Source organism: Haliaeetus leucocephalus, unplaced genomic scaffold (assembly GCF_000737465.1).
Source record: "Haliaeetus leucocephalus isolate CR32 unplaced genomic scaffold, Haliaeetus_leucocephalus-4.0 Scaffold306, whole genome shotgun sequence".
Taxonomy (NCBI): domain Eukaryota; kingdom Metazoa; phylum Chordata; class Aves; order Accipitriformes; family Accipitridae; genus Haliaeetus; species Haliaeetus leucocephalus.
The window spans coordinates 9,702,462-9,715,490 of record NW_010972742.1 but is presented as its reverse complement, the minus strand read 5'-3'; the positions used below and the strand labels follow the sequence as shown (position 1 = coordinate 9,715,490).

At 45.8% G+C, this 13,029-nt stretch overlaps 1 protein-coding gene across 3 annotated transcripts in view; it reads left to right on the top strand.

The window, feature by feature from the left end:
- Positions 1-13,029, top strand: part of EHMT1 (euchromatic histone-lysine N-methyltransferase 1) — a 123,179-nt gene that overhangs the window by 77,037 nt on the left and 33,113 nt on the right. For all 3 annotated transcript variants that reach the window (XM_010571035.1, XM_010571034.1, XM_010571033.1), the window contains 6 exons: positions 5,412-5,589; positions 6,999-7,135; positions 8,029-8,217; positions 8,903-8,983; positions 11,008-11,128; positions 12,819-12,950. In XM_010571035.1, the coding sequence (XP_010569337.1) occupies positions 5,412-5,589; positions 6,999-7,135; positions 8,029-8,217; positions 8,903-8,983; positions 11,008-11,128; positions 12,819-12,950 (838 nt within the window). The remainder of the gene's footprint in view (positions 1-5,411; positions 5,590-6,998; positions 7,136-8,028; positions 8,218-8,902; positions 8,984-11,007; positions 11,129-12,818; positions 12,951-13,029) is intronic.

The window sequence follows — 13,029 nt, the reverse complement described above, 5'->3', positions numbered from 1 at the left end:
CTTTTTGTTGCTCCAAGGTAAGGCTTAGGCAGTGGTCAGGATCACCCGGCAGCTGTGCTGAAATTTGGTAGTGAAAAGTATAATTCTGCAGCAGTGGAGGAAAGGGAGAGTAGCACCATTACAGCTCCTACAGGCACTGTCATCTGCTTGTGATAAATTTTTTATAGCGGACTGATATTTCTTGCTTAAATATCATTCACCAGTTGTTAGAGGCAGATACCCCTGGGAGCTGCTGCTTTGTGCTGTTCAAAGGCAGCGCCTTGGTACAAATCTTGTTACCCCTTTGCATGATGGATGGAGAGAAGGGGGTTGCTCCGTGACAGCTGCTGTGTTGCCTGGTGGCAGTGGCGGTTGGTTTAGTCCTCCTGGCTAGTTGGCTTTGGTTTCAAGCTCGTACTGTGCCGGAGATGAAGGTCCTTAAAAGAAGAGAAATAAAACAGCTCGTATATCTAAGCTGGAGATGTTTTCAGGTGTTGGGAGCGAATGGCAGTCCTTCTGTGGTGCTCTTCAAAGCTGCCTGGCTCTGAGGCAGGACCTGCAGGACCTTTGCCAGTGTCCTTGCACCAACATACGGATGGAGTTCTGGTCTGATTTCTTTGGTTATTGCTAGCTTGCTTGCTTTGGTAATGGAAAGACCTCTTAATTGCTGCCTGTGGGAAGAATGCCGTGTACGGTCTGTTGAACCAACGTGGGGTTTAATTAGTAAGGTTTGTTTATTCCATATTTTTGCTTTTGGGGAAAAAAAAAAAAAAGGGAGGATATTCTGTCTTTTGCTGTTTTTAGTAACTTCTCCCTGCTGCTGTAGGGGACTTCTGTGCCAATAATAGAAACATTGTTGCTCCCATTAAAATGTAGAAAGCACATGAGTTTAATTTTTATAAACACATAAAATACTGTGTTCTTGTCCCAGTGTAAGTAGTTTTCTTGACTATTTTTCTCACAATGGTATCGGACATAGTTGTGGTCCCATTTTTGCTGTTTCCAGACAGAAGCATCTCTTCAGTTTCTTCACTATTGCTTGCAATGCCTAACATGAAATAGTGACTTTACAACCTTTTGCATAGGATGAGCTGATACCAATGAGAAGCTGCAAGAAATGAAGACTTGAGTGACGCGGTTTCTTTCTCTATCAATTTGGTCCGTCCTTGGCTGCCAGTGGCCCACACGTGTGGTGGTTAGGACAACGTGCAAACCCAGGGAGCTCAAACTGTGTCCTGGAGTTGCCTTTGCACAGGATTCTCCTTACTGTACTTCTCAAAAACTGTAGATGAAAACTGTGCTTGACTGTTAAATATAATTGGGGAAAAAAGAAAAGACTGTGGCTGTTTTGGACAAGGATAACATGTAGCAATGGAGTTTATTTAGGGTCAGGAATAGTGCTTCTCACCTCTAATTTTGCTGTTTGCAGTGGAGCCCGTGTTAGGTGAAAACACCTCTGCTCTCTTGAATTTTTGCTGGTTTAAGTGAGGGAGGATGATGTTCATCCAATTTCTGAACATAGGAGTCTGCTCAGTTAAAAATGCAGGCAACTCAAAGTGTGCATGCCCTCATTAGTATTCTTGGCAGATCAGTCCATGCCCAACAAATCACTGAAAGCCGTGCCTTGCTTTCCTGGCATGGTCACTTCTGGTGCAGGCTCCAGCATTGCCAGTCTGGCATTTTCTACCTTTAGCGGAGGACTCTGGATCTTCAGGAAACAAAGCAGAAACATGTTAGGATTTGTCACAGCAGACTGGATGAGTAGATGTTGACTAGCAGTCAGCTCCGTTGGGTTCGTTGAAGTGCCTGCTATTTGCAGCCCCCTTCGTGCTTTACCAGCATGTGTGTCCTCTGCTGGGAAAAGGTAAGAGAGGCCCTAAGCCGAGAAGCAAGAGTTTGCTTGGGTGGATACTGAGCTGCAAGCAGTTTTGTAGATACCTGCTTGATGCTGTGCCTTGTGCTAGGAACAAGGAGGGCAGGAGGAACCCATCCATCATAAAACTGGAAGAAGGTGGCATGTGATGGGAGCATTAATTGCTCTCAGCTGTGCCAGTGACCATATAGCCCACAGAGGTGACTTAGAGCTGGGTCCTACCAGCCCCTGGCTGGGGCATGGGGTGGCAGGGCTGGAGGTAGCTGCTCTGCCTGTTCTGCGGGAGAAACCTTCTTCTGAGGTTCTCCTTGGACAGCCTTTTCCCTAGCAGGAAACTTGCTGGAGCTGAATAGATGTGCAGCGTTCTGAGGAGTTCTCTGATGGCACTGGGGACTTGCAGGTGGATCTGTGAGCTTTGTGTTTAAATGGATCACTGTAATTTTTTGTTGCCCTTTTTTGCTTTGATAGGAGTCTGTTGTGCCCCAAATAGTCTAGCACCCACTTGCCCCACTCCCAAATGCACAGTCTGTCTTTTGCCTTTGCTTCTTTTATTTGAACCTGCTCACCTTCCTCTGCTGAGAGGAAGATGTGCCAGTTGTAATCTGGGCAGCGAAGGATGCAGAATATCTTTGCGAGGAAGGGCCCAGGTATGCTTGAACCAGGTCTTAGGCAGCGTGATGGGATTTCAAGGAAGAAATTTCCCAGCAGACCAGTGTGCTAGATTAGCAAAGCCTCTTTTCTGGGAGCGTTTAAATTTGGAGCAGATAGAGCAGAGCATAAAAGCTCAGCGTAGGAGACCAGGATGGGCTGTACCTACAGGCTCAAGTTATGGAACTGGCAGAATTCGGAGACGTTAGAATGGGAAAAGAATAAGTTTCATCCACCAAACACTCTACTTGCTGGAAGAGTAAAATTTAATAACGGCAAAGACGTAACTTTTATCTAGCTAAGAATGAAGAAAGATGGTGAGAAAACTGAGTATAAGTGCTTTCAAATCTTTGCTCATACTTTTTATTACAATTCTTAGATTTAGTATTTTTTATATATGTACACACACATGTATGAGAGATATGTAAGTTTTACTGTTGGCCTGCTCAGCTTCCCATGCCATCAGGCTTCCTGAGAGATCTGGTCACCTCTCTGTGGGCATGCTTGTTCTTTAGCATTGCTGTATATGCCTCCAAGTAATAATCCAGATCTCACAAGGCTTAATTTGATTTAAAAAACCGTTTTACTGGAATTGCCATGAAAAAGTCACATTTAACAGTTGTCATGCAGCCCTATTGAAGATTTTTAATTTATTTCCATATTGTAATTACAGGGGGAGAGAAAAACCCCAAGCTAATAACATACTACTTCTTCATTTAAAATTTGATTATGTTCTTCCAAACGGTTTGGCATGGTCTGAATGTGAATTCTTGATGTTTGAGAGTAACAGCATGTTTTGTCAGAGACCAGTTGAAAGAACCTATACTTAAAGAACAAAAAATGCAGCCCTTATGTACACTTGTTGCAGGCAGCTCTGCATCAGATCTGCCTCTCCAGAGCTCACTTTTCTAATTTTAAGTTAAAAATGGAAAGCAGTAGATGTTCCAGGGGACTTGGAAATTCTCAGAATAATCCTGTAGCCAAGAGTTACTGTTAACCTTTAGATCTATAAACTAGGGACTTTTAAGAGGTATAAATAGTATTGTTGAGACTATTATTGGCATACTGTGCCCAGCACTCCTGACGTACATTTTTTGAGGGGTAGAACAACTGGGAGCAGTCTCAGGAGTGATCCAATGTCCAGAAAATGAACCTATGGACACTTAATTTGCCCATTCTATTAAACCTATTGAAGAGAAGGTTTAAAAAAAAAAAAAGTAGTTGGTCATAGTCCATAAGTATCTACTTGGAGTGAGAGTTTCTTATGATACAGGGCTTTTTAATTTAGTCGAAAAAGCATAATACATTTAATTATTTGACAGTGAGAGCAATTAAGTATTGGAACGACATATCAAAGGATATGGTAGATTTGTCGTCTTTGAAATTGTTAATCCAAGGCTAGATGCCTTTTAAGAAAAGATGTGGCAATTCAGCCGTAAGTTATGGGCCTGATGCAGGAATCATTGGCAATTTGATGGCCTTTTTATGCAGGTCATTTTTTATTATCATTACAGCTTTTCTGTCTGTGACCGAGTCCTTGCTTTCTGCCTGCAGTGTGCACATGGCAGAGCTGTAATTAGGAGAATTGGTTGCTTCCCCATTTGTTCACAAGGTCATATTACTTGAAAGCAGTGTCTAAGAGTGCCTATCTGAACCTGGACTTTAAAGAGTGTTTTTATTGCTTGCTGCTTTTTATTCCTTTCTTTCTTTTGCCTGGATTCCTCTTTCTGTTTTGATATTTCAGCTGTTGCTTCAGAAGTCCCATAAGAAGTATTTTCCTGCAAGTGGAGCAGCACTAAAACATTGCCACCACTGAGCTTGTAATCTGCTAACTGTGCTCTTGGTTTTCTGGAGCATCTCTGCCAAACCTGCCTCCTACTTGACAGTTGAGTGGACAGATGTATGGAGAGGTGTGGATGCAGCTAGGTCATCTGTTAAATACATAAGAGGGCAAATCCGGTGTAAAATCTGAAATCAGAGCGGCAGCATTTACCCCACTCTCTGTTAATAACAGTGGTTGCCTTGCCACAAAAGGTGCAGCGCTGTGGGACATGGAGCTGTAGGAATCCTGCTTTCATGACCAAAGGTGCTGGATGAGACTTTGCATTGAGTATATGCTCAAACCAGAGCGGGTTCAAGCTGCCTTGGTGCCTGGGAACCTGGCTCCAGCAACAGCAAGTGCAGTAGCAACTACAAAATTCTCTTGCTTTTCAGTAGGAGCTTGTAGCTTGCCCTATGTTTGGCATAGCAACAGCTAGGCTGGGAGTACCTGCGCTAGCTGGTTTAAAGTAAGCTTGGACAGGTCTTTGCTGCAGCAGTGGCAGCACTGTAGATGAACCTGCAATGTCAAGCAAATACCTTCTTTGCCCATGTTTTGTTGTGTGCTAGGTGGGAGGTGGGAGAGTTTGCTAAGACTTGATTGTGCCAAATGCTCCCCGAAAGGAAGGATCCCATCCCGTTGCTGCCTGCTCTTCCGAAACATCTCTGCAAGACTCTGTTCTCGTCCATGCTTGATGGGACAGCCACACTCGAGGCGTGTTTCAGGGAATAGGTGTATTTGTTGCATTTGTTCGTCTTCTCCAGAGCCAACCAAATGCCTGTGTAAATAGTGTCTGATCCTTTTTATTATCTGCAGTTGCTTTGGATTTGCTGCTCTGCCTTTGCAAGGTAGCCTTTCACCTTCAAAGGCAGCAGCCTTCAACAAGTGAAGTAGCAGCAGGCTGGGATTGTTTTGCAGTCTTTAGGCAAAGTAATGTTATGTGCTAGAGGAGATGCTGTGTGCTTTTGCTTTGAATGTGTGGTCCTGTCTTCAAATGAAAGTGATTATGCTTGAGAGAAAGGAATTAAATTTATTTTCTAATTTTTTTTTTTTTAATGCAGAGGCTCAATTTAACTGCATTTTGTTTTCCAGCATGCAAGTAAAGACCCCAAAGATGGGAGAGACAGCAGAGATCAAAAAGAATCCAAGGAGGAAGGCAACAAAAACATCCTGGAGTTTGGGAAGCCGTTGCCGTTGCCCTCTCTCCCGGGCCTTCACCAGTCACTACCTCAGAACCAGAGCTATGTGGCCACCACGAAGTCGCAGACAGGTAAAAAGAACCAAGTTAAAATCCCTAGCAGCACCCACCTCTCAAGCGTGTGTGTATGTGTGGTTGAGTGGGAGATGAGGCGGGTTAACAAGGACTGAAACCTTTGTTAGTACCTTTTTCCCACTGAATCTCCTTCAGGGTTTCCTTTCCTGCTGGCATCAGTAGGGCTGCTGCCATAGTCTTTGTTTGACAGACACCGTTTCATCTAGCCAATTCTCTGCAAGTGGCTGTCGTACCGGTGCTTGTGTCCTCTGGACTCCTTCCTGGTCACCACTGGATGTTGTACAGGGTACATTCTTGCGGTCCCCTGTTGAAATAGCCTCCCAAGTGAAGTTCACCAGTTTTCTGCGCTGCAGGGAGCACCTGCCATGCAGTCCTTCCTGCACCACCTTGTTTCACAGGGTGCAGGTCCCTCCCAGGCGGCATGGGCAGGTAGGCGTACTCCGTCAGGCACCACCACACCAAGGATCACTCTTCTGCTAAAACTTGGTATGAGAGGAGACACTTTAACCCCATCTTCTTATGTGATACTCTGAAGATGTTTCTGTCAATTCTGAGGGACTTTGTATATCACCACAACAACTGGTTACCATATACTACATCCTTGTAAATAAATTTAATTGTGTTAACAGATTTTTGGAGAGGTCTCTTCATAGATTTTTGGTGAAATTTCATCATAGTGGAGGATGAAGGAATGCTTTCAAGGAACAGGCTGTACAGCTGCAAATGGTAATACTGGTGCTGAGGCTGGCTGTTCCCTGCTGTATGCTATTCTTAAAAGAGCCTGCACTAAGCATCCTTCTAATGTGCATTCACCAAAGACAGCATCAAGCAGTGAGGTGTGATGACTGATTTGATTACAAGGCCAGGAGGGAGACTTAACAAATTAAGACCTGATCAAAGTAGTGAAAGGAATCAAACAAACTTCCATAGTAGGTGTGAAATGAGGTTAAATGGCAAATGGCTCTTTATTTAAGGTACCTTTTCCCTGTGTGTTCTTCAGTCATTGTGCGACTGCTTTCATTGTAAGTCAGTATTACTAGCCTTGCAATATCTATTTGAGCAAGTTGGATTCTATTCAGCCTCCTTCGGCATCAGCAATACTGCCAAACACAGGCTAATTTTAAAACTTGATATTGTGTATGGTGATGTAGGGGCCAGAAGGAGCATGGAGAGGACACTTAGAATTTGGGTGGGTTTGCAACACTGGCAAAAAGCTCTTTGTGTGTTTGCACGTGTGTGTGTGTGTGTCATCTTTTGGTTGACTTGCAAATAAATTACTTGGAGTGGGAAGCCTTCTCAGATCGTGCCCTCAAGTATGATTTTCCCCCAGTACAGCCTCTATTCTCTATCCCTTCTTCTTTTCATTCCTGAGCAAACTTTGGGTTTCTTTTGCTTCTTTTTTCCAGCTGCTGCAGTATCTCGGAAGAAAAAACGGAGAATGGGAACCTATAGCCTGGTTCCCAAGAAAAAGACCAAAGTGTTAAAACAGAGAACAATGATTGAGATGTTTAAGAGCATAACTCATTCCTCTGCGGGTGCCAAGGTAAGGGGAGCGCTGAGCCCACTGGACATGCTTACTGTCACCATACACGTCCCTTGTTCTGGCACACCAACCCCATGTATAGGTGCAGGAATGTGCTGGCTTTTTGTGGTCAGCATCTTCTGTTCTGAGTCTATGTCTTCTCTCTGGCAACAGCATCCTGCCCGTAGCAGCCTTGCTGCCTTGAAAATGGCTTTTTGAGAGTGGCTGTTCAGATACCAGCTCTTAAACAAATGTTTTCCAGTGAATGTTCCCCTTCTGTCCCATGAGTCCTGTGGAACTGGAGAGATTTCAAGCATAGCTTGTGTGGTAACCTTTTTGTTCCGGTGTCCTCAAGGTGACTGTCTAGTGTTGCTGCTTGAGGCTGTACAGCAAAACAACTGGTTACTTAAAAAGATTTAGACAGGGATTCACTCCTGATCAAATTCTGCTTTTGCTGCAACCCATGACCTGAAGTTTTGGTCTTTGAATTCAAGGAGAACAGTGCTAGGTTTTCATAGAGTGGAGTGAAAATCCCTCTGTGTTTTAACTTTCCTTTGCATTCCCTACAAAGCTTCTTGCACCCTTGGTGGAGCTGCCCTTCCATGTTTGAATTAGACTGCAGGGGTCTGTCTGAAGGCTTCTGCCCAGCAGCCCTCCTCCCCTTAATGCCTTGTACAACCATGTGAGTCTGGAATGACTCCTCGTGGCTCCTTGGTCCCCAGATTGACAGGGTTAGGTGAGACATGGCAGGCTCTCAGGCTAGCTTTGCTGGCAGCATTGAAGAGCTCTGGAGGGATGTATAGCCAGCTTTCCTCTGGCAGCTTTAAGGCTCCTAGCACAGGGGCATGGATTCAGCTGTTCTGTCCTGTGGATTGATGTTGTCTTTGTGGCTCATGTGCTTGGATGACTTTCAGAGTGAAAAGGACCTGGGTGATGCCAGCCCTCATGTGAATGGGGAAAGCATAGATGTAGACTCTGAAGAGGAAGACTCAGATGAGTTGGAAGAGGAGGATGATCATGGAGCAGAACAGGCAGCTGTGTTTCCTGCAGATGATAACAGGACCTCTAAAGACAGCGCATCTGATGCAGACAATGCCAGAAAGGTATTAGCATGCCCTGTGCAGGACTTGAAGGAGTGGGATGGGATGTGCTTGTACATGTGGGATAGGAGTGGCACGAGTTGAGACAATTTCTAGGTTTTTCTTAGCCTGACAGATGGCAGAAAGCGCAGCAGTAGTAGTGAGGCATTTTTATGACCATTTCATGCTCCCCATTGCACCCATGAGAGTCTCTCCACTTACCCCCCAGTTTCAGCCTTGCTACGTAAGTCTGTGGTCCAGTATACATGCAGAATCCCCACTGCATTTAGCTATGGGATTCACTGAACCAGTAAGAGATGTCTTCCCAATCTTGCTTGTCAGTCTAGGAAAGCACTAAAACTGGTTTAGTTAATTTTTTTTCCCAAATCATGGTACATAGTGTAGACATGAGGCTTGTTTTAGATAATCAAGGAAGTTAAGATTTGGTTGCAAAGTTTTCTTCTGGGGTCAAATTTTTTCTTCCCTGTACCATCCCCATGGATGTACCATGGCAGGCGCTAACAGCCTTAGAGTTCTTGTCCTGGAGAGGAAATTCTGTTAGTGCATGTGCAGGCTGGGGCTGGGCACAGCAGAATGAGGGGGGATGCTTTGCTGGGTGAGGGGCACAGCAGGATGATGGGGGTATGCCCGGCTTTCAGAGACCTGACCTGACTGACTCTTTCTGTTCTTGGGCAAATGGTGGCTGCAGATTGATGATGGTGAGTCTGAGGAGGAACAAGAGTCTGGAGAGTCTGGGGAGGAGGAGGAAGATGGAGATGAGTCTGACTTGGTAAGCCTGGCTGCTAAATGTGTCTTTCAGCTGTTGTCCTATTGATAATAATTTCCCCTTTGCACTGCTGCCAGAAAGAGAGTGAGCTAAGCCGTGTAGTTTCATGTCTCTTTGACAAAACTGACTCTGAAACCACCCACACACAGAGTATTGTTTTCCACAAGGTGCTTAACCCTGATCTGTGATACAATTAATTGCTTTCTGATGCTAACTAATGGGCTTTTGTTTGTTGTTTTCAACAAGGTGTTGACTACTTTTAATCATTTCAATGTTAGTAGAAATATTTAAGGGTGCTTATAGGAGCCAGCAATGTTTTCTGAACAATCTGAAGCTCTGCACAGCTTTTCGGAGCTCAGGTGGAGTTGTTCGCTAATCCATTGGCCAAGCCCACAGCCTGAATTCACATTGATCTGACATGCCACCTCATGGTACCAGATGAGCAGCTCTTATCAGGGAGACAAACAAATAGCACACAGACAGACAGACACTCTCCCTAGGGGCTTGTCTGTATAGTGCTAGGACAAGACTTTCACGGGCTGCTGCTGATTTTTACTTTTTATTTTTAGATGGCTGGTGAAGAGAACCTGATTTTTTTATTTAAATTATTGTTCATTGATTGTCTCTGTCCCCCACACTCCCCTTTACTTAAAAATTTTGCTCCCTTTCAACAGCATCTCAAGTTGAGGAGCCAACATTTAAGGCACCCCAACTCTTCAGTCACCTTGAGAAAATGCTTGGCTTCATTTTCTTGATGTTTTGAGCTGAAGGTAGAAATCATTATACAAAGTGAATCATTGAAGCTCTTTAGGGTCTTGTTCCTTGTGCTCTGGCACTACAGGGGCAGGGGCTGTGTAGCCTGCCCCTTTCTATGGGTAGCTGAGGCCAGTCTGTAGCATTAGCTCAAACCAAGGGTTGAGCTTGCAGTCAAGTCCAAACTCCCAAGTCATATCTCCACATCCTAGACACTGGTTTTTGCTCTGCTCATATCTGGTGAGTCAGTTGGTTCCCCAGACAGGGACTGGCTCAAACACAAACCTCTCCCCCACAAGCAGTGTGATGCAATTGGTGTAAGCCACGTGGCGGGGCACAACCGAGCCCACACTCAGGGACGGTTATCAGGGGCAGTGTAGACACGCCGTAGAGCTGCCCCGGAGAGCCAGGGCTCAGCGCCACCTTTGCCCAGCTTCGCTCACTTTGATAACAGGGCATGGTGCAGCATCGGCTTCCTATGAAGGTAGGGCCTGATCCAGCCACTGTTAATGGTAGCAGGAGGTTTTTCATAGGCTTTGGTGGGAGATGGGTAAGCATCAGGAGCTGACAGTTTCAGTTTGAATGTGAATTTTATGATTGATGCGTTGAAGACTGCCTTACAGGGTTGGAGTGCCTGATTCCCTGTTCTGATGTTGGCTTTGAAAACCCACCCCAGACAACTGTATTTTTGTTAAACCAAACCCCAAACCTTGTTTAGATTCATGTATGTGTCTGAATATTTGCTGCATGATTAGTCCCTGCTACCCTGTACTTTGCTCGGGGAGGGGGCTGGTCTGCTACTGTAGAGTCAATTCCCCTGGGTCCCTCTCAACCCTGTAAGGTGGCTCTTCAGGTGCAAGGCAGGTGTTTGTTGGCATTTTCTAGCATGACTGTGGAGCAATGTGAATATTTTAGTTTGAAAAAACCCACAGTTTTTCTGGGGAGAAGCTAAAACTGTGTGTGCGCCTGCATGCTTGCATTGCTGCGTGGAGGTGCTCAGCTACTACTGCAATGAGCATGGTATAAGAGCCTACATGGAAGAGAAAGTGAAGCATGCACTATTGAAATGACAGGAAATACACCCACACGTGTGCTTGTGTTTCCTTTTTGGCACTATAAAGACATCTTAGCACCACTTGATTTCAAACCCCCAGTCCTTAAGGCCTTTTTGCATAACTCAAGCTGTGAGAAGGCTCTTTCGCATGGGCGCAAAGGACTGCGGGGATGCTGATGCCAACATGCCTTACATGCACGTGGCCTCTCTGGTTATTCAGAGCTCAGAGTCCAGTGTCAAGAAGAAGCTGCTGAAGAGGAAAGGAAAGACAGACAGTCCATGGCTGAAACCCACCCGCAAGAGGAGACGGAGGAATAAAAAGAAACAAGCCAGTGTGCTAGGTAACTAATTGTGTTTTGTTCCTTAACTACACAGAAATTAGCCTTCCAGGTGGAGGGGTAAGGACCTGAGGCCTGTAAGGCAGTGGCTGTCTGCAGGGCTCATTCTTCCTTTACAAGGATGGGCTGTATGATAAACCAGGGTGTGAACTTGCATCTCACTGACAGTAGCTGCTGGTGTGCACACTTTAACAACAAAATACATATGAGGTGGCTTTATCCTTGGCATGCTGGAGGAATATTTTTTTGTTCCTGAACTCCCTTTGTTTTAGAGTATCCAAAAAAGTCTTTGTAGACTCATGTCCATGTGGATCATGTCCCATGAGCTCAGGGAGTGTGGTGAGATGCAGAAGGGAAAGGAGGAACCACCCCAGAGTGATGCTCAGTTGCTTTTGTATGGATGTTTGTCCAGCTGAATGGAATGTTCAGGTTGTCTTTGCTTATTCTGAAAGCACTGCAATATTTGTAATGAGCTACCTCTGGCCCATCTCATGGTGTGGATGTCGTTCAGGTGGTCACTCTTCTTTGACCTGAGTTACCCAGCACTCAAAAGAAGATGTCTTCTGAAAGCTGTGGGCTGGGGAGAGTCAGGAGTGCAGGAAAGGTAACAACATGGGTAAAAAAAAAGTGGGTAGTTTCTGAAGTGAAGCTGCGCCTTCAGCTTTGTTATTAAGGTTTCACACATCCATTGCCATCAAAGGGTTTATTCTTCTGTGCTTGCTAATTTGCAAGCAGGCCATTTTCTTATCAGCCGATTTGTGGCTACTTCTGAGCTAAATGACCACGTTTGAGCCTTTGGTCTGTGCCTGGGGTTTGTCAGTCATCTGGCTTGCTCCTCTTCCTCCCAAGGCAGCCCCTTTCTCAAGACAAAGTAGGGGCCATTGATCACTTTCAGAGCAAATAGCTATTTCTTCATTTCAGATGCAGACTAGTTTTCTGCCCCTTCAATAAAGGTGGCAGCCAGTCTTCCAGGCTAACAAAAGTCTCTTGGCCAAGCCAGAGTGGGAGAAGCAAACCAGGAGAGAAAGCGGAGCCAAGGGAGCGTGAAGAGATTGCCAGTTCCCATGAAGGCTCCTAGGGGTCCCCATGCAATCTCTTCCCAGTGAGGGGTCCCCATGCAATCTCTTCCCAGCAGCAGCTTTGTTCACTTAGAGCCAGAACTTGGCTTTTATGTTTTTTCCCCTCCCATTAAGCTGAATGTCACCTGCCTCGTCCTCTTCATGGTGTACATGATTAGCGGGTTCGCTCTGCCTGGCCGGAGTGTACCTGGAGCCCTTTGCAGCAGGTTGGAGACAGGAGGATGCGCTGAGCCCTGGTTTCATCCCTTCCTTGTGCCATTGAAGCTTGTGCTGCCGATGCAGTACGGCAGCAGGCGGGTGTGCCTTTCAGAGGCAGAACTTGTCTCACTTATTCTTTTTTGTTGTTGTTGTTACCCACCTGAGTGGAAGCGGAAAAATCTGTCTGATCAGACAGGGAAGGAAAGAAGAGATCAGTCGTGCCATAGATGCCCAGATGTTGCATTTTCATAATTCTATGTGCATCTGTACTCATGGCCTCTCTGAGGAGCCTGCATACAGCCTGCTCGCTTAACTATGGCCCTTACACCCACACGTGCTTGCACACGATTTATTTATTTTATTATTATTTTTTTTTTTTTCCCCAGCCGTGTAAATACGTGTGTGTTTCCATCTAGGTGCCGAAGCCTATAAACCATCTTTGGGAGGCAGAGAGGGCCCCGGCCAGGAGAACAGCATGGAGTACATGGAGGTGTCCCTGGATTCCCTGGATCTCCGGGTGAAGGGAATCCTCTCCTCGCCGGCGGGAGGTGAGTGGCAGCCGGCTGGCCGAGCGCGCCCGGGGCCCGGGGCCCGGGGCCCGGGGCCGGGGCTTTGTTCCGCCGGGCG